Source organism: Cydia pomonella, chromosome 20, assembly GCF_033807575.1.
Source record: "Cydia pomonella isolate Wapato2018A chromosome 20, ilCydPomo1, whole genome shotgun sequence".
Classification (NCBI taxonomy): Eukaryota; Metazoa; Arthropoda; class Insecta; order Lepidoptera; family Tortricidae; genus Cydia; species Cydia pomonella.
This window is the reverse complement of record NC_084722.1, coordinates 6,272,083-6,298,686: the sequence shown is the minus strand read 5'-3', so window position 1 is coordinate 6,298,686 and position 26,604 is coordinate 6,272,083. Positions and strand designations below refer to the sequence as shown.

General features: G+C 38.9%; 1 protein-coding gene across 1 annotated transcript; it reads right to left on the bottom strand.

The window, feature by feature from the left end:
- Window positions 1–1,827: 1,827 nt before the first annotated feature.
- On the bottom strand, window positions 1,828–22,767 carry LOC133528871 (probable ATP-dependent RNA helicase kurz). Its single transcript, XM_061866354.1, has 19 exons — window positions 22,570–22,767; window positions 22,305–22,487; window positions 22,000–22,180; window positions 18,791–19,288; window positions 18,108–18,323; window positions 17,182–17,423; window positions 16,618–16,764; window positions 15,762–15,911; window positions 14,746–14,911; window positions 13,203–13,422; window positions 11,216–11,444; window positions 10,376–10,495; window positions 9,313–9,453; window positions 8,255–8,410; window positions 7,500–7,695; window positions 6,348–6,572; window positions 5,535–5,676; window positions 3,824–4,026; window positions 1,828–1,972 (listed from the first exon to the last, which is right to left on the bottom strand). The coding sequence occupies exons 1-19, from the start codon at window positions 22,642–22,644 to the stop codon at window positions 1,890–1,892; spliced, it is 3,573 nt and encodes a 1,190-aa protein (XP_061722338.1). The 5' UTR covers window positions 22,645–22,767; the 3' UTR covers window positions 1,828–1,889.
- Window positions 22,768–26,604: the final 3,837 nt, after the last annotated feature.

The following is a 26,604-nucleotide window of genomic DNA, read 5'->3' as shown; positions in this document are numbered from 1 at the left end:
AATTAGAATATCGGTGTCTTCGAGAAAGTTACTTAATTTAAGCTCAGGAATACACCCTCGATTATTAACGCAAATCAAAAAAAACACGGTGTATATAATGTATATTGCGAGCTAAACATGTACCTATGTATACAATTCAGGGTCATACTGAGCAATTTTTTGAAGGGACCAACTCCGAAATAGCGAAAAAAAAAATTGGCTGATCAGATGTTTTCTATGAGAGATTTCCGCAATCACATATATCAGCATTGAGTCGTATTTTACGAGTATATTTATTAAAAAAATTGATTCAGGCAGCAATTTAAGGCCCATATTAAAAATACCTTATGGACTAACATACTTTTTTTTTATACCACGTCGGTGGCAAACAAGCATACGGCCCGCCTGATGGTAAGCAGTCACCGTAGCCTATGGACGCCTGCAACTCCAGAGCCGTTACATGCGCGTTACCAACTCTATATATACATTTTATAAAATTACAACTAAACTATTTAGGCGACAAAACGGCGTGGCGTATATGTTACAAATGACTCGTTAGTATGCAGATGCGTAGGTACGCTTCGAAAACCTGAAAGCATGCCTACGTATATTCATATATAAAATGTGGCTCTATGCTGATAGATAGCTAAAGCTTGCTCTTGATTATCCTCTTCCTCTTCTAGCTTTCTATCTTGCCAAAGTGTCGTATCTTATCAAGTGACCTATTTTGTCTATTTTCAGTGTTCAGCATTTCCACAGTAGATCTTCCCACCAACAATTTTTCTATGACGTATTACAATAACACCAACTCGTAACATAAACACCAACATTACACTAGCAATTTAAAATAAAATTTGTAGTTACCTCTAATAATGACCACTATTATCTAAAAATTGTTTGTATAAGTATATCATAGTTGTCATACGATGTACTTATTTGCCTTAATGTTTTTTCTGTTTTATTGTAATGTATTTGTATTGTTTTTTTTTTTATTAAAAAAAAGACCTTTTTTCTCTGAATTGCAGTTTGTATACTATTAAATAGTATACAAACTGCAATTCAGAGAAAAAAGGTCTCACTTGCATCTTGTTTTTGTACGTGTAAAATCCTTGGCAGTTTCAGGTCTACAGCTGAACGTCATCATATTTTTGAAATAAGCTACGCTAGAGTCGGACCAAGATAACTCTGCACACACTTTGGAAAGAAAGGCAAACTGTGGCAGTGTCAGCGTCACGTTTAAATGGCGTTTATTATGGCATTACTCTACACTTTATCGCGTCCAGACGCAGATAGCTTGGTCGGATAACGGGGAGCAGTAGGGTCAAAAACATTTTTAGTCTGAGTTAAGGTCTTTCCGGTGGACATCATAAAGATAACGCACTTTAAATCCTAATTTTCGTACTTCTATACTTGTGGAGTTGTGGTTCTGTGATATGTAGACCTCGCGAGCATAACTTAAAACTGAATAGGTAAATGTATGGCTCCGCTATTTTGGAACATTTCCAAAAATATAATCGTAAAAAAAAAAATTAACCATCGAACCTGCTCACAAAATTTCACGAGAATCGGTTGAGAATTGTGACCTGTAGAGGAGAATTTACATTTTTGGCCAAACTAAAACGGAGACCTACCCTAACACTCGTTCAATAAGTCTAAAGGGGCCCACTGATTACCAGTTCACCCGACGATATCGGCCTGTCAGCTTTTGTGGGCCCCTTTAGGAAAATGTAGGTAAGTATCCAAATGTACTTTTATAATGTCAACAGAAAAGACAAAGGGTTTCTCGAACGTTTTTGACGTAATATTCTTCGTTCAGATTAGAAATAAACTGTCCGAAAAAGAAACTACTTTATTACGTAAATTTATTTAATTATATTTCTACTATTAACATGTATATACACAACACATCTTCACGGTTTCAGCGGCGGCCAAAATAACGACACCTCGTTGTGCGCTGATTCTGGCAGCCATCTTAAATACTCGTCAAGCAAATCTGAAACCAAACAACATAATAAGTTACCCCCTTTTCTGTGTATGACAAGGATCCTGGCCGTATTTTTAGTAATTTTTTTTTTGGAGAACGATTTTTTTTTTGCTCTATACTGTACAACCGAGGTTAACCCATCATTTTTGACTATCACATAAATAAGAAAGTATAAACCATAGATTTATATATTCTTTCGAAAAGATGGGCCTTACGAGCACCAAGAATGGGGTCAGCACACGAATGCGTGCAGTCCGACGCAGCTAGTTGCGACCAATCGCGTCAACAAATCGTTAGATTCGTTAGTATAAGCCCAAAATTCAACATTATAAACTTCTTTATCTAAGAGAACGTGGTTTTCTGACTCACAGGCCAATTCGAACGTACACTGACAGCAGAATGACATAAAAATTATGTAATTTAGCTATACTTGTCCAAACATGTATTGGCGCGAACGAGACGCACGATAACTAAATAACACCATTGAGATATTATTCGGATGTCAGTGTACGTTGGAATTGGCCCGAAGTTTTAATTCCAATAATTCGAATGAATTGATGGCGGAGTAACCAAGCACTTTTACGAAAAATCTTATTTTCGTATTATGAACGTTGTTATATGAAAATTATTCTCGTGGAAACGGTATAAAACACAAAGCGCCATCTACAGTTTTCTAGTGATATCTGAAAAATGATCGTTTATTATTAATATTATTTACAGTTATAATCCTAGTAAAAAATCAATTACAAATACTAACAAATAAACGAGTTTAAGGACGTACCCGGGTCCAAAATAACTAGGACTAATTGTCCGGCCCAGGGTGTAGCTCCTTAATTAATTAATATTAATAATAATTAAGGATCTACACCCTGGGCCGGACAATTAGTCCTAGTTATTTTGGACCTAGGTACGTCCTTAAACTACGCCAATAGCCATTTGGCTGGAGGCATATCATCTTTAAATAAATGCTATCGGATACGAGCGCGGAACGCAGGTCGCGCTGTCAGTGAATGCGTTAATAAAATTAGGTAATCATCCGCCCCAGTGAGGCGGAGGTTTAGGGTTAAAGTCTTGCTTAATCATAGTCACCTCATTTATCATTTGTGTTCAATATTTCTTCTTACGGGGTTACTTTGATTCTTGGGGTAACATTGATTAAAGGAATTTAAGATTCAGTTGGTTTTTAAATGTGAGAATTAATTGATGTAGCTGACAACCTTAATAGAAATACCTGCATAAGGAACGCGCTCAGAAATAATTCCTTAATTATATTGCTGTCCCGCCCATGTTGCTGGCGGTCATTGCCACTATGCGAGCAGGAGAGCAATATAATTATAGGCATGCGATAGAGATAGAAATTGGCGGGTTATTGTGCTAAATTCTTTGGGCTAAGCGTCCTTACTTCATAAAGAAATATTTCTGAGCGCGTTTCTAATGTATGCGTCCTTACTTTACGAATCAAAGTAATACCAGTATACAGGAACGGCTTAAGAAAGTTCTTTAGGTACCAAGTCAAAACGAATCTTAAGCGGGAAAATGTATTAATATCAACCGTAGTACTAAAAACATGTAGAAAAAAAGTTGCAATGACCAACGTAAAATGGCGTTTGTATGAAGTAGTTTCTACTTTAGGTGCGTCAAATCCTACTCACAATTGCTCTGCTCTTCCCACATATTGAACAACGCCTCTCTGTGTCCCACTCTCTTCATTATCTCCGTACGCGGCTGCAGCTTGGCCCAGCTCTTTACCATAGTGAAGGAAGGAGAGAGTAAAGCGCCCGCGTATTTCTTGAGCTTATAGTCGTAAGCTCAAGAAATACGCGGGCTCGGTGGTTTTACTGTACTTCTAATTCTACTTACAATTGCTCTGCTCTTTCCACATATTGAACAACGCCTCTCTGTGTCCCACTCTCTTCATAATGAGCGCCTTCAGCATTATCTCCGTACGCGGCTGCAGCTTTGCCCAGCTCTTTACCATAGTGGAGGGAGGGGAGAGTAAAGAGCCCGCGTATTTCTTGAGCTTGGGTACTACGGTGCCCTCTAGGAGGAAACGGGCGAACCACCTGCAGAAGAAACGAGCGTTTGAACATTTTGACAGAACACATCGGAGAATGGTAAATACTTTTGATGCTGACTGTATTGATTTGTGACCCACCAATGCCATCATATAACGTTTTCACAGTAAGTGTCATAATAATTTTACTTTTGAAATCAATGCAATGAATGAAAGAATGAGATTTTCATTTCAAGCAACATACATATTATAACAATATATTTTATTACTAAACACTTCAAATCACATTATGGTTGCGATGCATTATGCATGCCTGCAGTGTCAGAGAGCCGGCCGCGGAACCGCCTAAACTTGACACCCTTTGACGAAAACTCCTTTTTCTTGAAGGTCGCTAGACGTCCAGTCGGAACGCTCAGCACAAACGAATTAAAATTCGCAAATTTACAATAGTAAGTTCAAAGATATCGATTTGTATCTCGGATCCAAACACTTATTCAAATCTAAAATAATAAAGGTTGTATCAGCTACTAGCCGGGGTAATCAGTAGAATGCATTGTATCGGTAACTTGCTATGGTATAAATGAGCGTTTCTACTCATGGTATCTTAATCAACTTATTATATAACTAATTAAAATTATGTAATTACACACACACACACACACTCCTATATATATGTAGACATAAATATCCGTACTGGTTCTAGACCTAGCTTACACATAATATTGAAATATTGTTTTATAATGTATTGCCTACCTCAATATTCAATTCAATAATTAATCAGAGTAAAAAAAAGGTTCTTTTTATATATTTGATTAGCTAATTGTGTCTCAGTAAGTGCTCAATCATGTTCACTAATGTATACCTACTATTCTGTAACTACCTTCTTAACTATTTACTTATATCACGATTTGACCTTGTGGATTACTGTAATTGGCTTTATACACTTAAAATTTAAAATTGCACATGTAATTATTATAAGCTGTTGTAATCCTGAATAAATAAAATAAGATTCCATCTGACGACCCTTAGAGCGAGTCCGGTCGAACGAATTCGGAAGAAACCGGCACACTAACATTGTGGTACCGGTCCGGAGGAATGTAATACAATGACGTAGTAAATGTGAAAAGTTCTCACAGCTGGTCAGGAATAAAGTTGTTCGATAGTACATATCCGGCTTCTTATAGAGGTAATTGTAAATGACCACTGCAGGTTGAAAATACAATTCCTATATAGGTTTTTAGGTTATAGTTGGCACTCAGCCCACCCTGCCAAAGGTACCTTTAAAGTGGCACTTCACTCGGCTGGACTTGTCGTTGAACCTGCGCTCCGGGTCAGTGAGAGAATTCCCTGTGAGATAATATAAATGTTTCCATTTACCTATATCTCTCGATTTTGTCCGGGAAGTCGATTTCGACCATGGGCAGCTCCCAGCCAGCTCTGCCGAAGGTGCCTTTAAAGTGGCACTTCACTCGGCCGGATTTGCCAGCGAACCTTGGCTCCGGGTCAGTGAGAGGATCTCCTGTGAGATAATATAAGTGTTTAACAGTTTGTATTTACCTGTATCTCTCGATTTTGTCCGGGAAGTCGATTTCGACCATGGGCAGCTCCCAGCCAGCTCTGCCGAAGGTGCCTTTAAAGTGGCACTTCACTCGGCCGGATTTGTCATCGAACCTTGGCTCCGGGTCAGTGAGAGGATCGCCTGTGAAAGACAATAATTCATATCTCTATTTGTTTTCTTCAGTCTAGCGGTAAGCGGTGTAACTTCCAAACCGCTTGTTGGTATCGAATACTAGCTCGTATAAGTTTCTTGGAATATACGAACGAAATTTCGTTTGATTTGATGCTTGTCAGTGAGGGAAAACACCGTAAAAAAATTATACTAGAAGAGCAGATGACAGTCGCATACGTAAGTGACCAGTGCCTGCACCAATTGGGATTAGGGTTCCTGCGACCTTGGGCTTCATTCTCAGATGAGAAGGAATAATTTTATACACAGTTGCAGCACATAGCTCGGGAGCCACTGCGATGTTCTTCATCACCATCTTCCGTCTAGTACAGCTCCTGGTACACCACACATAAATGGGTGGTACGCGCAGAGTAGGTATATTTTCGTGCTATGACTTTCTTTAGAATGACAAGAAGTTATAGCTCGCGAACCAGGACCAGTAGCATCCTGGGCGATAACTCATAAAATAGTCAAGGGCGATGTGTTATGAACCTTTCTGGACGTCAGCGGCCGCTCCGTTGGTGAATTAAGGAACGGCAGCCTTAACCAACGGAGCGGCAGCTGACGTTCACTGGCTTCATTATACATCTTCCCTAACCACATTTGCGCCTGGCCCCTAACCATTTGTAGCAAGAACATCTTACCAAGGTTACACAGCTGCGGCACATAGCTCGGGAGCCACTCGGGCTCAATGGCAGTAACGTTTTTCATCACCATTTTCCGCTTCTCTTCGCCACCAGTTTCATATAGCTCCTGGTACAGCACCCACTCGGGGATGGTGCGGCGGAGGATGGACTCGGCATGGAGGTGCACCGGCTCCTCGAGGTCGCCGCAGTGGTACGCATATTTGAATTTGCGTTTGTCTTCGCCTGGAAAAAAGGAATGCCTGGGTGAATGAGAAATGGAATGTGTGAATGAAAAATGAAATGTGTTGCCATTGTATGCACAAAGGCACCGCAAGTCGCAACATGTTTAGTTTCTGAGATGGAGACAATACATGCCACCTGTTTTGTTAAAAACCGACTTGCAATTATTATATTTACTGAGTATTGAGCTCTGAATTAACAAAGCAAAAGCAAGCAAAGCAAGAATACACATTCCGGTATTTGAAAGTTAAATGCAAGCAACATTCCTTGCTTATCGCCAGGCGCCAATGTCTACTGCATGTCTCCTATTCAGTTTTCCTTAACCTCATCGAGGCCAATCTTCCTTCCAACCTGGTCCCCTAACCCACTAAGAATTGTCTTAGTGCCCGTGCATGTCAATCGTCTAGTGGGGCCATGCCAGTCTACAAATACATCTGTGTGGTTAACTTCCTTGAACCAATCTTTCTTACTAGGTACTTGGTCCCCAAGGCCAATAAGCAACAATTGCCGTATCAACTGTAACTGTCATCTGGTGGGGCCATGATAGCGTCTACGGATATAGATCCATTGTGTCTAAAAGAACATGCCTTCTTTTATTTCGTCGAGGTCAATCTTTCTTCCTACTTGGTCTCCAAGACCACTAAGTAACAGCTGTCGTAGTAACCGCGCCTGTCTATCGTCTGGTGGCGCAGTCTTAGGGTCTACTGACACGTCTATGTTGGTTACGCTCAAGTTGACCGGGTAAATTAAGCGAACTTACCTTCTTTCACTTCGTCGAGGCCGATCTTTCTTCTTACTTGGTCTCCAAGACCACTAAGTAACAGTTTTCGTAGTAATCTTGATTGTCTATCGGCTGTTGACGCTATATTAGGGCCTACTGACACGTCTACGTTGGCTACGCTCAAGTTGATCGGGTAAAATAGAACTTACCTTCTTTCACTTCGTCAAGGCCAATCTTTCGCCCTACTTGGTCTCCGAGACCACTTAGTAACAGCTGTCGTAGTAACCGCGCCTGTCTATCGTCTGGTGGCGCCATCTTAGGATCTACTGACACGTCTACGTTGGCTACGCTCAGGTTGATCTCTGAGGTTAACTGTTTGCGAAGTTTGCGGATTTCTTTGATGGCCTGGAGAAAAATTACTATGATTGTAAACATGGTTAAAGTTTTTTTTAAACGTATTTACAACTACAAAGTGCAATAAAGTCCAGATCACTTCAGCTCCCATTTTCAATCAAATTCAGACCTGACTGACATATTAAACATGCTATATTAACCTCATAAGCCCCAATGTCCATTACAATTACACTCTGTTTTAATCTAATTAGAGCCATTCGTATATTAAATAAAGTAGCATATCTTTTGTTTCGTTGCTTTCTTTAACAAAAGAAATTCATTTCAATTTACTATACAATAAGGTCTAAATTAAAAAGAGGATAATTTTGTATGGTTAACGTTACGAAGACGAGTGTCACTACAAAAGTATCACAATGGGGCCAACCCTAAAATGGCGAAAAAGTAGAGAAAATGACAGGTGTTAGGCTATTTGTATTTGACTAATTTTTTTTTTATTATTTAGGGATTTATTATATAGTCAACGATTAATTTGTTTACCTACCAATGGAACCTTACTTTCATAAAAAAAGTTCATTTCAGGCAGGTCACATCAGGTATGAAGACGACTCACCTTCTCTCTAAGTCCATGTTTGGCGCAGAACAGTTCTTCCTCTCCGTTGGAATGAGCGTGCTCGGCCGCGCCCACGGCCCTCAGCAGCACGCCCGGGTCGCCCAGCAGTTGTAGGTTTCCGGTGGCCGGCCAGTTGTCCGGTTTGCCGGACATCACCTGAGAAACCATTTTTTTTAAACGAGCGGTATCGATTAGAGGGAGACGGATAGTCAATTCCGCGCGCGTGAGATACTGTTGGGGTACTCGTACATGGAATAATGAGTAAAAAAAAAACTAGGTTAGTATAGCTTTTGTTAGGTCGATTTTCTCAAGAAGTTTTCATTCAGTAGGTATGTAAAGACCTCTATAGTCTATATAAATATCAAATGATATTTTATACTCATGTTTAAACTACGTGGTACAATGACATCTGAAAATATCGATACGGACAAAATGACAAAAATATGTATACACTGTCTTAATATATGGGCAATAAGGTCCTGTATACATATTTTTGGCACTTTGTCCGTACCGATATTTTCAGACGTGACTGTACTGAGACGTGATTGTTTTCTTAATTAATTAAAAATATGTGTTGTCCTAACAGGGAGCGAGCATGAACTGCAGGGGGCAGCACAAGAACCCTCTGTTTATTGGGACAAAATGTAAATGTCAAGCTTAAGTTCCTAATTTACGCCATAATAAGGCAGTACCTACAACGCGCAAAGTAGCGTGCGCGAACTATAGGGGTAGCACCTGCTTTAAAGTTAAGTGTGAATATCAAGTTTAGGTTTCCCATTTAGGCCACAAGATGGCAAACAAGCATACAACCCGCCTGATCGTAAGCAGTCTCCGTAGCCTATGTACGCCTGCAACTCCAGAGGAATTAGATGCGCGTTGCCGACCCTAAACCCGCCCCCCCCCCCCCCCCCTCGTTGAGCTCTGGCAACCTTACTCACCTGCAGGAACACAACACTATGAGTAGGGTCTAGTGTTATTTGGCTGCGGTTTTCTGTAAGGTGGAGGTACTTCCCCAAGTTCCTAGTTAAAAAAACGCATTAAGTATTGTAACTGCTTACCTCAGGCACAGTAAGTGCGGACACTAGCAGAATAGTGTAGGGCAGGAGATTCTGTTGGTGGCTTAGCGCCAGCATTTTTCCGTAGCGGGGGAGTATCGGGAACGCAGACACCGCCTTACCTAGAGGCGTGACTTTTAACACCTGAAAACGATATAGGGTATTTTATGAGTTTTTCTAGTATTTCCCAAATAGCATGTATTGGGGCTTATAATTTTATGAAAATTCTATGACGGAATAATTTGCCCGGGCAAAACTCAGTCTCGCAGCTCCGGGATACTATTTGCCAGTCTACCAACTGTGTCAATAGGACCTCGTCCGCAGCAAATTTTTGTTTCTATATTCTGTTTTGGTATACATTGGCGTGTATTATTACAGGGGCATCTAGCTAATCGTAATGTAAGAGCTAGTGTCTCGCTCGAGGCAATGAACTTTTGTGTTAATGTATCTTTAAGTTCTATATAGGAAGCGCTGGTGGCCTAGCGGTAAGAGCGTGCGACTTGCAATCCGGAGGTCGCGGGTTCAAACCCCGGCTCGTACCAATGAGTTTTTCGGAACTTATGTACGAAATATCATTCGATATTTACCAGTCGCTTTTCGGTGAAGGAAAACATCGTGAGGAAACCGGACTAATCCCAACAAGGCCTAGTTTACCCTCTGGGTTGGAAGGTCAGATGGCAGTCGCTTTCGTAAAAACTAGTGCCTACGCCAAATCTTGGGATTAGTTGTCAAGCGGACCCCAGGCTCCTATGAGCCGTGGCAAAATGCCGGGACAACGCGAGGAAGAAGAAGTATCTTTAAGTTCTATGTGGTTCTGAATCTAACTCTAGTATTCTACCGCTATTATAATACAATACAATACAAATACTCTTTATTGCACACCTTACTGAAAGAAAAGAATACAAAAGAAAACAGAAACACAAGCAGAGGTAAACAACAGGCGGTCTTACGCGGGCTATTACTTAATATGTTTACAATTTGCAGAGTTTTTTTCTAATGATAAAAAATCAACTATAGAAATCATACCTGCTTAGCACTTATTATAAAGGTTTATAAAAATACTCACTTCCTCGTCGTCTTTCCTCTTGGTGTCCACCTTCTCCAGAATACCCAGCACCTCCAGTCGTTTCTCCGCCAACCGGAGCTGCATCCGGTCCGGCGCTGTCGGGAACGGGAAATTCACCACCTGTCAAAAAAGGTTTTTAGACAATTTTCATACAAGTTTTTATCGCCAACTGTACTTTTTTTTACTATGACTAAACGAGTTTGGATTACTTTGTTACAGTTTCTATTGCCACCGTCAGTTTTCATTAACATATTGGCTTTATGGTATCTTAAAATTGGATTGCCATCGACAATAAGTATAACAAATTTCAGCGCAATCAGACATCGGGAACTGGTTTGAATCTTACTAAGAGCAGAAGCTCGCATTTGAAGAACGTGCATGATATTACAAATATATTATGTGACAGTCGTAGTACCTTATATAAGGAAGAGCGCGCGCTACTGGTAGCTGAGAGGAAGATCTACCGAAAAATCCTAGGACCCACACGTGGAGAGGATGGAACCTGGAGACTCCGCAGGAACCAGGAGATTGAAAATCTTGTGTCCGAGCCGAACATCATTGGAGAAACGAAAGCCGCCAGACTTCGATGGTTCGGACACGTAGTCCGGATGGGTGAAGATCGTGCAGCCTGGTGGACGTACTCTGGAGTTCCAAATGGCCGAAGACCGTCTGGATGCCCTGGGTACCGCTGGAGAGACGGACTGCAAAAAGACCTTAGCGAACTCGGCGCCATCGACTGGACAGAAACGGTTTTGGACAGAGAAGCATGGCGGTCTTTGGCATCGGAGGCCAAGATCCACTTCGGATTGCTGCGCCACAGCAGTAAGTACGTAGATATACCTTATCAATGCCCATGCACTTCATCTGCAGCAGCAGATCGTCGACCGGCCTGCGGCAGAGGTCCGGCGGGTGCCGGTCGGGGCAGTCGTGCTGGAACACGGCGGAGCTGTACAGCCTGTAGGCGTGGCCGGGCGCCGTGCGGCCGGCGCGGCCGCAGCGCTGCGCGGCGGACGCCTGCGACGTCCACACTACGCGCCAGGCGCTGGCGCCTGTTGAGTGGTCGTAGACACTGAAAATAGTACATTACGATACAAGTGCGAAAAATAGGAAATTCGAAACGAGTGGCGATAAATTAAAACACGACCGAATGGAGTGTTTTAAATCGACACGAGTTGCGAATTACCTATTCGCACATGTATCGTACAACGTTTTACAGTACATATGGCCCTTTAAATGTTCGACACAGTAACGTAATATGCTACTTCTCGCACTAGTGCTATAAAGTAGCCCCATATGTACTGTAAAATATATTTAAATTATCCTCCCGATCTGAGCTTTAGCAAATTCATCCTAACCCAAGTCAAAGAGAAATAGGAAGTAATAGAGTGCTCTGGAAAATCGTTGAGCATTCGACTTTTTGTTTGCCGCGATATCTGTAGTCGAGTAGCAGTACTGGGAGTTCCGCTACTCGATGCTAGATGTCGATTGCGAAAATAAGCATTTTGGTACCAAAACTGATGTATGGAGTGAGCACTCTACTACTTCTTATTTCTCTATGCCCAAGTGCAGGTAACAATCGTGTATTGGAAATCGTAAAAATATTTCGGGATGACAGATGCGACGGAAAAATCAAGTGGTCTTTTTCTAAATTTTTTAAGGGGCTACCAGGTCAAATTCGTTGTTTTACGTCGCTATAGCATGCGTGAATATTATATAAACAATAAAGTGCTGCACACAATATTTTAGCTTGTTAATTGGTCTATAATTAGGTTTACTAATATTTCACAAAAAATACCGTATCACAAGTAAATAACTTTTCCGTGAACTCTTTTCTCTAGTTAAAATCCGTATAAATTCCTTATTATGAAACGCTTAGACATTAAACTTTAACCAATAATTGATAACGATGAACATTGATGAACATTTCGATTATGTCTGCAGATTTTTCAATTATACAACGTGTCTCTACTCTCTGGACATTAACCGAGATCCCGAGTAGAGTTCCTTCTCGGGAATGTTCTAATATGGTAAATTAGATAACATAAACATTACAGATTTTATTATTAGATGACATAAACATTTAAATAGTACATTACGATACAAGTGCGATAAATAGGAAATTCGAAACGAGTGGCGATAAATTAAAACACGACCGAAGGGAGTGTTTTAAATCGACACGAGTTGCGAATTACCTATTCGCACATGTATCGTACAACGTTTTACAGTACATATGGCCCTTTAAATGTTCGACACAGTAACATAATATGCTACTTCTCTAGTGCTATAAAGTAGCCCCATATGTACTGTAAAATATATTTTTAAAGTTAAATTAATTCAAATAAATCATCAATAAATAGGAGTATTGTTGCTGGATACTTCAAGATATTTTCCTGCACGCAAGAGCAAAAATTGAATGATATTCCGTGAGATCTCAAGAAACAAACTGATACAAGCCAACGTTTGTGTATAACAACTTCTATTTTTCGATCGATGTTTGTGTCGATGCCTGATCGGCATTTGGGCTAGCGTAAAGACTGTATACCTAACTCTTTTGTATAATAAGAGAAGACCTGTACCCAGTAGGCAGTAGTTTCTCAACGAACTCAAATTCCGCCATACGCAGGTCACTTCGACGAGCCACCGGAAACAACAGGAGGATCCTTGGTTTCTGGAAGGTAGACTGCCTAGACTTTTGGCAGTCATTTGTCACGCACAATGGTTTGATATTTACGGGATAAGTGCGAAAATGTGAGCTATAACCATACATGGGCTGGTGATGATGAGACCCGATTGGAATCCAAAGTCAAATTCTGGTGCCAGTCCTTACCGCATCTTCTTCTTCCCGCTATCAACAATATATTTAATCGCCGGTATGGTAAGCGACGTTTCAGCGACATCCGTGCTGACCACGCAGATCCTCGCACCAGGGGGAGCTGGTTCGAACACTCTCGCCTGCTTCGATGAGGACAGCATGGAGTATAGAGGTAGCACCCACAGAGGCTGTCGGCAGGATTTTATTGCTGGAGCTAGGGTGTCTTCTTCTGCATCTGAAAGCATTTTGGTTTTAAAATATGGCCACGCAAATTGCTTAATACTTTACAAGCGATAATGAAAAATTATAGATCGCTTATTGGGTACCAGTATTATCACTATCAACCGCAACACCTGAAGTTTAGTTTAATATTTACAGTCCTACAACACTATCTACTATGTCTAGGTCTCCTAATAACATTAAGTACAAACCATTATGGGTTAGTGTAGGTAAGTACTAAGTAGGCATTCACTCCTAAGGTTAAGTAAAACTTTTTTTTTAATCAGGCCTTTACATATTTTGGACCCGGGTATGTCCTTAAACTACGTCCAAAAGAGAGGTATGGGCAATGTGAATGTCGTCTCGCCTTGTGTGGTAGGGCACAGCACAGCAGATGTCATTCCAGATCTAGAGCAGAGCCCAACTGGGGAAGTACCTCCACCTTACAGAAAACCGCAGCCAAATAACACTTGACCCTACTCATAGTGTTGTGTTCCTGCCGGTGAGTAAGGTTGCCAGAGCTCAACGAGGGGGGTGGGGTTAGGGTCGGCGACGCGCATGTAACTCCTCTGGAGTTGCAGGTGTACATAGGCTACGGAGACTGCTTACCATCAGGCAGGCCGTATGCTTGTTTGCCACCGACGTAGTATAAAAAAAAAATTGAGTAGATCACACTAGGCTTAAGCTTGTCCCGTGACTCCACGTTTGTGCATTATATTAAGAGGAATTCTAGTAAATAAAATTTATATCGTTACAATTTATATATTACATTTTTAAACTTAATATCTAGTACAATTAATTAACAAGTTCGCTCATAAATATCAAAATAAGATGTCAGACTCGTAAATTCAAGATGGATTCAAGATTAAAAGTTACAGGTACATTTTTGATTGACAGAGTATCAATTATTTACTATCATTATTTTACTAGGAAGCAAGGTCATGCGTCATGCATTATACATATAAATAATCTATTGAAGTGTTTAAATCAAACAGTGAGGGAAAATCAGAAACTGAGATAACAAATCTTTTTCTTAGGAATAACGAGGAAGAGGGACGTCAAAACTCAATTCAAATGTTTTGTGAATGGCCTCCTACCTATTCAATAATAATTGCAAAAATAAATAGTAGTCTGTTTTTTTTACGGCGGAAAAGAATAGTGTAACCATAAGACATGGAAAAATTGCATCATTTTTAAATAACCTGTATTTTACATTATAAAGATGTCGACGGCCGATCGTAAGATCAGGCAGATACGAGATAAAGATTTTCACATTTCACGATATATCTAGGAATTTCACGATCTGCCTGATCTTACGATCGGCCGCCGACATACATACCTGAATCGCTCAGATGTCCTTCGCTATCTTCATCGCTTCCAACCAAGTCCGCCTGTCCGTCGTCCTCGGGCATGTCATAATCGTCCAAGTTAATCTTAGGCAGTTCTTTTGATTTTTTCTTCGCTTTTTTTCGGGCTTTGCGCGCCCGTTTCATTTCTTTTTCAACCTGCAAAATGGCAGGAATGTATACTTAGTACTTATTTTAGTCAGGATGTTTTAGTGGATAATTCGAGACTGAAATGATGCCCAATTGATGATAAACACTTTTGAAAATTAACTATGCCATTCAAATTCCTTAAATGTACTTAGCCATACCGCAAAGTTAACGGAGTTAAAAAAACGTGCATAAAAGTTAAATGCTTTGATTTTTATTTTACTTACGACGGATGCAATGCAAGTAAGTGTGAACTAATACAACTATATTAATGTGTACATTACGATACAAGTGCGAAAAATAGGAAATTCGCAACAAGTGCGGATAAATTTAAACACGAAGAGTGTTTTAAATCGACACGAGTTGCGAATTGCCTACTCGCACATGTATCGTCTACATCTAACACATCTAATAAATAAAATATATGTTAATATTTTTAACCCGAAGGTCCACATATTTTTAGCTACATTCTTTTATTTTAACAGTGTGTTTTATTTATATTATTTGTATAAGGAATATAACGTTAAACTCTGCGTAGGGGGCGCCACTAACATAAACTGTAAACAAACCGCATGCATCAATATCATATTTATTCGTAGCAAATAATCTGTGAAAAGTTGTCAAAAAAACTGTTTAAAGCCTATGCCTAACTTATATAATTACTCTGTGGTTTACGGTTTGTGATAGTGCTGCCTCTGGCGGATAAACATTGCATTGTTACTCCCTTATTTTTATACTACGTCGGTGGCAAACAAGCATATGGTAAGCCGCCTGATGGTAAGCCGTCTCCGGCCTACGGACGCCTGTAGCTCCCTATTATGTGGAATTAAAGAAAGCTTTTTTAAATATAATCAATTTATACCTCATCATCATCAGACTCAATATCCTCAGGCTCAGAGTCCAGAGCCGTGTCTTCTTCGCTCACAGCCTTCTTCTTTGTGATTAGCTTCGTGTAATCCACGTCTTTCCGGTAGGGGAATGAGGCTCGGAGTTTCCGGACCAGGTAGTTTACCTTAAATAAACAAGGACACTGATTTAGTAGGTACAGGTTTAAGAAAAAGGGCCAAAGGTTGAAACAGTTGCCAAACTGCGATAACAGATGGCATCCGAAAGAGAAGAGGTTATGATTTAACCTTATGAGTTCTACAGGCTGCCTTTTTCAAATACTATACAGTACAGTTATCAGAACTAAATAAATTATTTTCAGAAAATATTTTGTTTTTCTATTTCATGTCGAAACTACTATATAAATTATAAACTGAAATAAATGTCATTTACGAATTATTTTCTTAATTCTAATACTTCTAATAATATTGTTTGGCAGCGCCATCTCTCTCGCTAGCTCGGAATCACCGGAGTTGATTCAGTTAGAAGGTCTAACCATACTGATAACCTTAGGGATGGCGAGAGGGCGCCATAAGCCTTCAGTAAGAAATGCATATACTTGGAAAAATTCGACCTTTGCCGCCGTGACCCCGGTGTCCGAATGGCTCAGGCACCTGCCGCGATAGCAGAGGACGCGATTCCAGCCTGGGGCACTTTTTCTTAGTAATAGTAATAGTAATATTCTTTATTTGCTTAAAATATGGTACAATGAGATGGCAAGGATAACATATATCTTAGTATATGACATTTATTTCTGCCTTTATCAAATGTTTCATTTTTTTTCATATACTGAATCGAGCAATTGAAACATCGGCCAGATGCGTTTGAGTTACCTCTTGTTGTCCTGTGACGAAGATCAAAATGCCACCTTCAGGAAGTCTAGTGTGTATTTTCACAGTCTTCTTAAACGCCTCTTTTAGATAATCGCTGTATGTGTTTTTATTGAAGTGCACAGTCACTGGAAACTGTCTGGACTCGATCTGAAAATATAAGTATATATATTTTTTATCATCTAGTTAAGTGAATATTAGGTACAGGGTATCCAAAACTGGAAGGCGAATGATAAATCTAATACCCGTACCGTAGCAGACATCACAATAAGCTTCAGCGAGCTAGCCCTCTTTCTCCTAAGCCGTAGTATCCACGAAATTAGGCCTAGTAAATATCGATATCGATATCTTAACTTACCTTAATTACTGGCGGTGGTTCCTTAAAAAGCCTAGTATTTTCCGTGAAATCTTCAACTCTTAGTGTAGAGTACATCACAATGAGCCTCAACGGGCTACCCTTCTTTCTCCTCAACGGAACTATCCTCGAAAGTAGTCCTAGCAGTATGTCCATATGAATTGCTTCGTCGATTATGACGACTGATATACGATGTCGATATCTTAACTTACCTTAATTACTGGCGGTGGTTCCTTAAAAAGCCTAGTATTTTCCGTGAAATCTTCAACTCTTAGCGTAGCAGACATCACAATGAGCCTCAACGGGCTACCCCTCTTTCTCCTCAACGGAACTATTCTAGAAAGTAGGCCTAGCAGTATGTCCGTGTACACGCTTCGTTCGTGGGCTTCGTCGATTATTACTACAGAGTATTTGCTTAGGAGGAAGTCTGATTGGATTTCTTTCAACAGAACACCTGGAAAGTATCATTCACGGTAACATTATTGATACACCCAGCGGCAAAATTTCATGGACACATTATCAATAAATTCATTCATAATGTGTCTATGCAATTTTGCAGCTGGTATGATCCAATATCCTTTTGACCGCCAAAGACGTCATATGACGCGCGCGGCTACAGCCCAATATCAACCTTCATGCATACCGACAAGGTTTACGATTACGCGCCGCGTACGATAGGCGTGGCGTTCAAAAGGATATAAACCCTATTTGAAAGTATAGACAAAGTAAATTCTTATTGGGTCATTCCAGGAAAAAGAACCACGAGTCACAATTGAACTGTGTTATTATCAAAGCTGCAAAATTTTATATAAATCTACAGATAAAGTACATAACTTAGAGATGGATTAAATATGCATTACAAATAAAAGAACACGCAATGTAATGGTGACTCGCGTTAATTTTGTCGTGGAATATTCCATTCGGTAGAAGATGCATCTTGCAATAGGGTCGATGTTTTGAGTAAAAAATACTAAAAAAGGGGAACATTTTGTATGGGTTACGCATCTTCAAGATGCTAGAGTGCGTGTTAAGATATTTGTGAGCAACTTGGCCGCTCCAATATATCTGATGGCAACCTTGTCCTATAATATTTAGTCTTATTAGCAGGCAGACGCCCAAGTAACAATAATTTACTCACCATCAGTCATAAACTTGATCTTAGTATCCTTAGTGACATTGCCCTCAAACCTCATCAGATACGACACCTCCTTGCTGCTCAGACCCAACTCGTAACCAACTCGAGCTGCCATGGCCACCGTTGCCACTCTTCTCGGTTCTGTGACTGCTATCATTTTGTGCTCAGCATACCCCGCTTCGTACAGGAACTGGGGTATTTGGGTGGTTTTGCCACTTCCTGAAATTAAATTAAGTAATTATTTGCATTAATTAATAACATGCCGCAAGTTTTAACAAGCAACAAGCAAGCAAGCAAGTTTTTAAAATTAAGTACTGTATATAGACAAGCTGTAGATATTTGTTTAAAGTATTGTAAAAATTGTTTGCATTTATATACGATATTTTTGTATTTAAAAAGTGCATTAGCTTCGTATTTTGATATGTAAATTAAGGAAACTATAGGTCAATTTACTGCTGCTTAATCTACTGTTCAATGTTATTGAATGACTGTTTGTTTCTGAATAAAAGAAAAAAAAAATGGTTGATAATGAATCAGTGTCAAATCAAAACCACACGGGTCAGTATGAAATACCAACGTGCGCACCAATATGCGCACGTGAAATGTGACACCTCTCAAGGTGTGAGTGTTAATAGGTTGATGGGCAATACGATTGTTTACGACCATTATGATGAAAATGGACTTACCTGTTTCACCAGCAACTACCAAAAATTCATTCTCATTGACTAGTTCCATGATTCTCTGCTCTTCGCCCAAAATCGGTAGTTTAAGCCTTGCTACCTGAATCTTCGGGTCTCTTTTAACTTGAACAACAATTGTGGGATGTTCTAACAATGGTTTCTTCACTTCTTCTTTAACTTGCACTTCCTTTGTTTTTTCTTGCTTTCTCTTATTTCTTGACACTTTATGTCCTTTGTCTGTAGAATCTTGTACATTTTCAGCATCAATTTTATTTGAGTTTTCATCATCTTTGATTATTACAGTTTCATCTTTATCACCAACTTTTAAAGTCCCATTTTGAATGTTCAGTTTTTCTTCTATGATTTCTGGTTCTTCATCTTCAGATTCTAAACTTGATTCTTCAGAAGATGATCCTTCAAGACCAACTACATTGGGATCATATTTAGCTTTCTTTCTTTTCTCTTCACTATCAAGTTTTAGTAGGCGCAAACGTTTTTTTGCTCCTAAAAATTTATGAAATATTAATTTCAGGTAGTAATTTGCAACCTACTAAAACGGGACTTAATGGGTATTATTAAGTACCTATAAAAACGGGGTTAAATATATCAAAAGTGTTAAAATTGTAAAATTTCATAGCTGGTTATCTGTACCATTATCTGTTAACACGTAACATGTTGTGATACTTACGATGGTGGTCTACTTATATGAATTATTAGTTTGGGTTCTGGAAGTTAACATGTTAGATACCATTATATTAACTGGTAGAGAATGCCTCATGGCATTAAGTCCGCCTTTTGTACTATAAGGTTTTCTTTTGTGCAATAAAGATTAAATAAATAAATAAATTATCTGTTAACACGTAACATGTTGTGATACTTACGATGGTGGTCTACTTATATGAATTATTAGTTTGGGTTCTGGAAGTTAACATGTTAGAAACAAAAACCCGGTCAAGAGTGGTTCCACATTTGCCATATTAATAAAATATCACTCTTGGATATTAGATTAATAGAGAGGCAGATAAAGACATTTTGATGGTAGTTTTTTTCAGTATGGCATCGGGAATCTGTACGGATAATTTTGTTATAGTGGTATCACTGAACACAGATCACGTCATTGATGTTGCAAGCCCTTTTAGCATTTGAAATGTAAACTGCCACTTTTGAACTGCATTTTTTATAAATGCTAATATTTTTAAGTTATAATACGAGCCCAAATGCAAAAGAGTTCGTCTAGTCACTTGCAAAGCGACGACTTTTTTTTAAATCTTTGATTACCACTGCAGTGTTAATATTGACAAACGTAGTTTTTCTTTATATATTAATATCGAGCCGATATTTTACATAGCAAGAGAAGTAGTCATTCCTTATTTTCACGAATCACAAGCAAAAAAGTTCGTTTCACACTAATCGGTGCAAAATTGTTTGTCAAGTAAGCAATTAGCACTTTTAGAATAAATTTAAAAATAAATCTGTTTGAAAATAGAATTGTTTGATATTCTGAAAATGTCACTTTGGCTATAAAAAGACAATTTTTCTCAATTTCGTATTATTTATCAAGTTTTCATTTTCAATATGGGTCGTGGTAAACCAATTTCGCAAGACGTTCGAGAAATTATAATTTCAAGCAGTAAATCAGGAAAATCTGTGCATAAAATAGCTCAAGACCTTCATTTACCAAGATCTACTATACATTATACATTCTATTATCCATCATTATAAGAAAACTGGACGTATATCAAGCTTGAAGAAAACTGGTCGCCAACGCATCACAACACCAGCCGAAAACCGAGTTTTAAAAAAGATCATTAAGCAAAATCGACGTGCTCGGGCAGGAGAACTCACCGTGCGATGGCGAGAAATTATCAATAAAGATGTGTCTGTCGATACATGCAAACGAGTCATGAAAAGAATGGGATACGGATTCTATACGGCGAAAGAAAAACTTTTACTTACTGAACTTCAGAAAAAGAAGAGGCTAATATTCGCTTTAGCTCGTCCAAACTGGACTGTTGATCAGTGGCGATCCATAATATGGAGCGATGAATCGAAGTTTGAAGTGGCTGTTGGCGACGAACGCAAAAAAATGTTCGCAATAAGGGCGAAGCCTTTCATAAAGACTGCCTAAAGAGAAAAGTCAAGTTTCCTGCCTCACTCATGATCAGGGGGTGTATGTCAGCTCAAGGTGTGGATAGGCTGCAGTTTATTGAGGGCACTGTGAATGCTCCTAAGTACCAAGAAATCTTAAAGATCAGCTTATTGCCTTCAATTCCCAGTTTACAATATGAGAATAAGTATGTTTTCCAGCAAGATGGTGCTTCTTGCCACACTGCCAAGAGCACGAAGGCTTGGTTAAAGAACCACAATATCCCTACACTGTAGAATTGGCCACCTAGCAGCCCAGATTTGTCTCCGATCGAGACGTTGTGGTGGAAGATGAAAAAGAAACTGCGTAAGGATCCCGCAAAGTCGAAGGAAGATTTAAAGAACAAGATAACCGCAGTGTGGGATACAATATTCTCTGCGGAATGTGCGGCGTTAGTGGACACCATGCCACAAAGAATTGAAGCCGACAAGAGTAAAGGCGACTCTACCCAGTGGTAGACGAACTTTTTTGCACCAATTTACTAGCAGACAAATTATTTTCCTTCGACAACTTAAGTACATAAATGTGTTTTTTACAGCAAATAACCATAATATGTACTGTTGTCCATATATGAATAAAAATACATTATTTTTATAATATTTAACAGTGTTTGTTTATTGCTTTAATTATTTACTGAACTCGATATTTCTAGTCTAAAAATCTATTAATAATCGAACTCTTTTGCATTTGGGCTTGTATACAGGTAGTGTAAGGTAAATAACAGGGTATAACAGCTGAATACTAATTTTGTATTGTATCTTTGTATGTTCAAGGGTATCATTCGATTTTGATGTGGTAACTCTATGTAAAACTGGGTAACGTCATTTTGATATGGCAATACTATTGTTAGTTTTTTTTAAGAGGGCTGACATGTAATTTGGAGCGAAACATGACATTATTGACGTTTGGGTTGTAAAATATTTTCCTGTCGATTTCTTATTGAATTTTTCACAAATAATATACGAAAATACCCAGTGGAAGTGAGTTTTATTAAAGGCAAAGACGAGACCTCATAGTAGGTAGGTTAAAATGAAAGCAAAAATACTACAGGTTCCCTATTCTCACTTACCAGCAATGCTACTAAATTTCTTCTCACTTCCGCTAGCATCTCCTTCATGCACGGGCACAGCAGTACTTAAATCTGTAAGCCTGCGTAGACCCAGAGTCTGTACGGTGGAGATAGTTGTCATCTGATTCACCTCTTCCAGTGATGCTTGGACTTGAGCGAGAGATTCTAGAAGAGCTGATCTCTGGAATTTCAATTTATACAAGAATGTTATATCTACATATAACTTTGTTAAAATCTTACGGGACTTATTTGAAGAAGATGTAGTCACCACGTAAAAAAATGATTTAATTCAGAGAACCACTTACGTTTTCCTTCTTCTTTTTCTTGTCGACAATCTTTTCAAGCCGTTTCCTCTGCTGTTTTGAAAGGAATCGGGTTTTCTCCTTCTTTTCATTGATAATTTTTGTCTGTCGCTTCTTTGCGGGCAGAGCGAGGATATTACTTGAATCAGGTGATCCATATTCGCTGTTCGCAAATTCAAGTTTGATCTGAAAATATGAATTCATAATAATTATTTGTATTACATTTAGAATAGTAGAATTATAAATATAAGCTAAAAAGAACCATTACCTCGTTGGTTTTGCTGTTATCTATGCTAGTTTTAACAACTTGGCGCGCCTTAGCGTTATAAACACGTTTCCCCATTTTAATCACAATATTATATACTTTCTGGATGGATATTACGTTCTACATTTTATATTAAGCAAGCAGAAATATTAAAATACTATTAAAATAAGTCCCGTCAAAGAAACGTGTTTTTGTTATGACAGTTACATGACATGCCAGTAACTTTCTTTAATGATATTAAAGACAGTCTTAAGAAAACAAAAATGAACAAACATTTGATCGTTTTTGAACAAGGCTCAAATGTTGTAAAAGAGCGTTCAGAAACCTTAGGTCAAAAAGTTTAATCTTTTTTTCAAGAAAATAAAAATAAACGGGAATTATAATTTACTGTTAATTTGTAAATAAAGTATGTAAAGTACCTTCCTATCAGCAGCTTTATATTTAAAATCATAATGATATGTTTCCGTTTAAATTGCGGGCATTTTTCTCTGTCACTCTATCACGTCTTACAAGGAAAGGTACCCAACTGTCCTGTTCCGATTTGATTTATATTTATATATATTATAGAGTAGTCTAAAATAACGGACACGTATTTTTTTTAGCTGCCCTAACTCAATGTATTGGGAGAAATTGTCCTCCAAAGTACTAAAAAATTATTAAATGTTCTAAATCCTATAGAAAGTGATGCTCAAGCAACTTGCTAGTTAATGGCTGGTTGAGTATATGTTTGAGAGCAGGAAAAAATGCTGAGCACGTGTTTTGTTCTGCTTAAACTCAAGTTTTCCTAAAAAAAACACCCATCTTTATGTGTATCTTTGGCAATAAGATATTATAAAACTTGCTCATTATTTTTTCATACTCTCAAATATATTATACTCAAACCAGCCATTAACTAGCAAGTTGCTTGAGCATCACTTTCTATAGGATTTACAAGATTTACTAATTTTTTAGTACTTTGGAGGAAAATTTCTCCCAATAGGTTGAGTTTGGGCAGCTAAAGAAAAATACGTGTCCGTTATTTTAGACTACTCTATAACATATATAAATATAAATCAAATCGGAACCGGAAAGTTGGGTACCTTTCCTCGTTAGTAAGAGTAAAAGCGAAAGATTCCCGTGTTTGTTGTGAGTCCGCGCGCTTCCCGCGCATCAACAGCGCTTTTAAACGCTCCGTAAATATTAATCAATTTACTGGTTTAAAATGTGATTTGTGGCTCGAAACTTATACTAAAACATCCCTAACAACTTAGTGATTAAATAAAAGTAAGTGGGATTAAAAATATAACTTGCAATAAAGTAGAAAACTCAAAAAATCCGGACCGACTCAGTGAAACGCGTAAGTGTATTCAGTAACCGCCGCTCTTACGCCCTTTAGTATACACAGTAGCTGCGGCTTAGTGACTGCGAGAGATTTCCAGGAATCGCCGCGCCGCGAACTTTGGTTAACTTAATCGCTAGTGCTACATTATTTCGGTAATTTTGCATCATGAGTACCTGTGGCGAATGCGGAAGACCAGTGAAGCCTGCTGAAAAGCTTATGTGTTGCCAGTGCAGCTCACTGTACCACTTCCTTTGCATGAACCTAACTGCATCTAACTTTAAAAAGACACCAAAGACGAACTGGACGTGCGTAAAGTGCACCCCCGCCGCCGCCGGGCAGACAGAGACACCACCTGCTAAAACCAGCTCACCTGATATGGACCTGACGGATACGAATAGAGCTGAGTCGGAGCAACGCAACCAGCCGGAGGACATGAACTCACTGATATCAGAAATACGACTACTGCGTGATGACATGTCTAAACTGCGATCTGACTTTAACAGTCGCTTTGACTCGCTATCCGAAAAGCTCAATATCTATGAAGCGCGCATCACAAAACTAGAGGAAAAGGATAAGGAGAACTCCTTACTTAAGGCCCAAGTTGCAGATCTCCAAAAACAATTGAATCAGCAGACTCAAAACACACTGAATTCTGAACTAGAAATCATAGGCCTCCCTGAAACTCCAAACGAGAACCCTTATCACATGATACTTACAACGGCCTCAAAGTTGGGAATGAAGCTTGAAGACGTTGATGTGAACTTCGCATCTCGCACGGGCCCGCCGCGCCGCAAATATGACAAAGACGGCGCTCAACCACGGCCCTTAGTAGTTTCCTTTGTGCGAAGAGTGAAACGCGAAGAGTTTCTGAAAAATGCGAGGACACGGCGCTCAACGCTGAATAGCAAGGACATTGTTCCAGCAGAACCTGAAACGAAAATATTTATAAATGAGCGACTGACAAGTGACAACAGGCGATTTTTTCGTGACGTGCGAGCATGGGTCAAAGAGCATGGCTTTAGATACTGCTGGATCCGCAGAGGAAGCATCTACATCAGAAAGCACGAAGGTAAAGATGGAAGCCCAGCCCTTCAAATTCGATCTTATGAAGATCTTCAGAAGCTGTCAGGAAACCGGGACGAATAATTTATGTAAGACGTTTATATTTGACAGACTTTGTTTGACCTGGTACACTTATACATTATGTTTGCTGAAATTTTGCCAACTGAGTCTAACTATCATGACGTTGCATTACTTGCACCTAACTTTAAATACACTTACATATTACCCTTACACACACGTTATTACACTCTCACATATCTATACACTTACACATAAATATAAAACAGAACACTTAATACATACATTTTACTTTAAAATACATATCACTCTGTGTCACAGTTTATTACACGTACGGGACACTTATAACATATGGAGGCATTACTATACTGGACTACTATTACGTTTACTATTTATCTATTCTCAATGGCAACGTTGGATCTAATGACTGAAATCGACAACTCGTTTAATTTCGAATGCCATACTATCTCCACACCTGAAGAATGTAGTCCCATAATCACTAAATACACACTAAAACTTCTTCAAGTAAATATAAGAAGTATGCAACGGAACTTTAATAACTTTTTATTGATTTTTGCAAGATTGAATATAAGTTTTGATATTATTATTTTAAGCGAATGTTGGATCAACGAAAACTCTACGATTAGACAAATTGAAGGATATGTATCGCACAGTACAAAAAAGTATATAAACAAATCAGGTGGAGTTGTCGCTTATGTAAAAAACAAATGGTCACCAAACGTTTCGGAACCAGATATAGCGGATGCAAACTGCCTTATGATAGATATTCCAAGCGTTTGTACAGTTTTAGGTCTTTATCGGTCCCCGTCTTTTCCTAATACTGACAATTTTATTATGTCTCTGGACCAACTCCTTAAGTCCGCCCGCCGAAATTCTTGCCTAATAGTGTCAGGTGACATGAACATTAATATTTTAGACTCTGCAGCTGATGATGAGCATGCATCTAGTTATCTGGATTTACTCGCTTCGCATGGATTACTATCATCTATAAACAAACCAACTCATAGTAAAAGCTGCATAGATCATATATTCATCCCATGTACGTATAACGGTGAATCAATTGTTTGTTCAACTGACCTCACTGACCATGACTTGATTATGATCGGAATAGAATCAGGACGTTATATGAACACAACTCCAAAGAGATCTCGATTAAAAGCTGATTACTGTGGACTGTATAAAGAGCTTGAATCTGTTGACTGGTCTCCTGTTGTACAAGCAAGCAATGTTGATGACGCAGTGTCTCTTTTCTCTACTATTGTTTCAAACGCGATCTCTAAAAACTCCAAAATGATTCAAGTTAGTCACTCTAAATTCTGTATCCATCCCTGGATGACCCCTGGACTCATTAGGTGCTCAAAACAAAGAGATAAACTTCATCGAATCTCTAAGCAGTTTCCAAACGATGCAACCAAAAAACTGATTTACACAAGATACCGTAATTTCTATATTAAACTTCTTAGAAATCTTAAAACTGAATATGAGAAAAAAGAGCTCCTTGCAAATACCAAAACACCTAAAAAACTATGGCAAACAATCAATAAAATAGCTCATCGGAAATTGTCAACACCTACAGCGCACGATTTAATAAAAATAAAAAAAAGCGAGAAGGAATC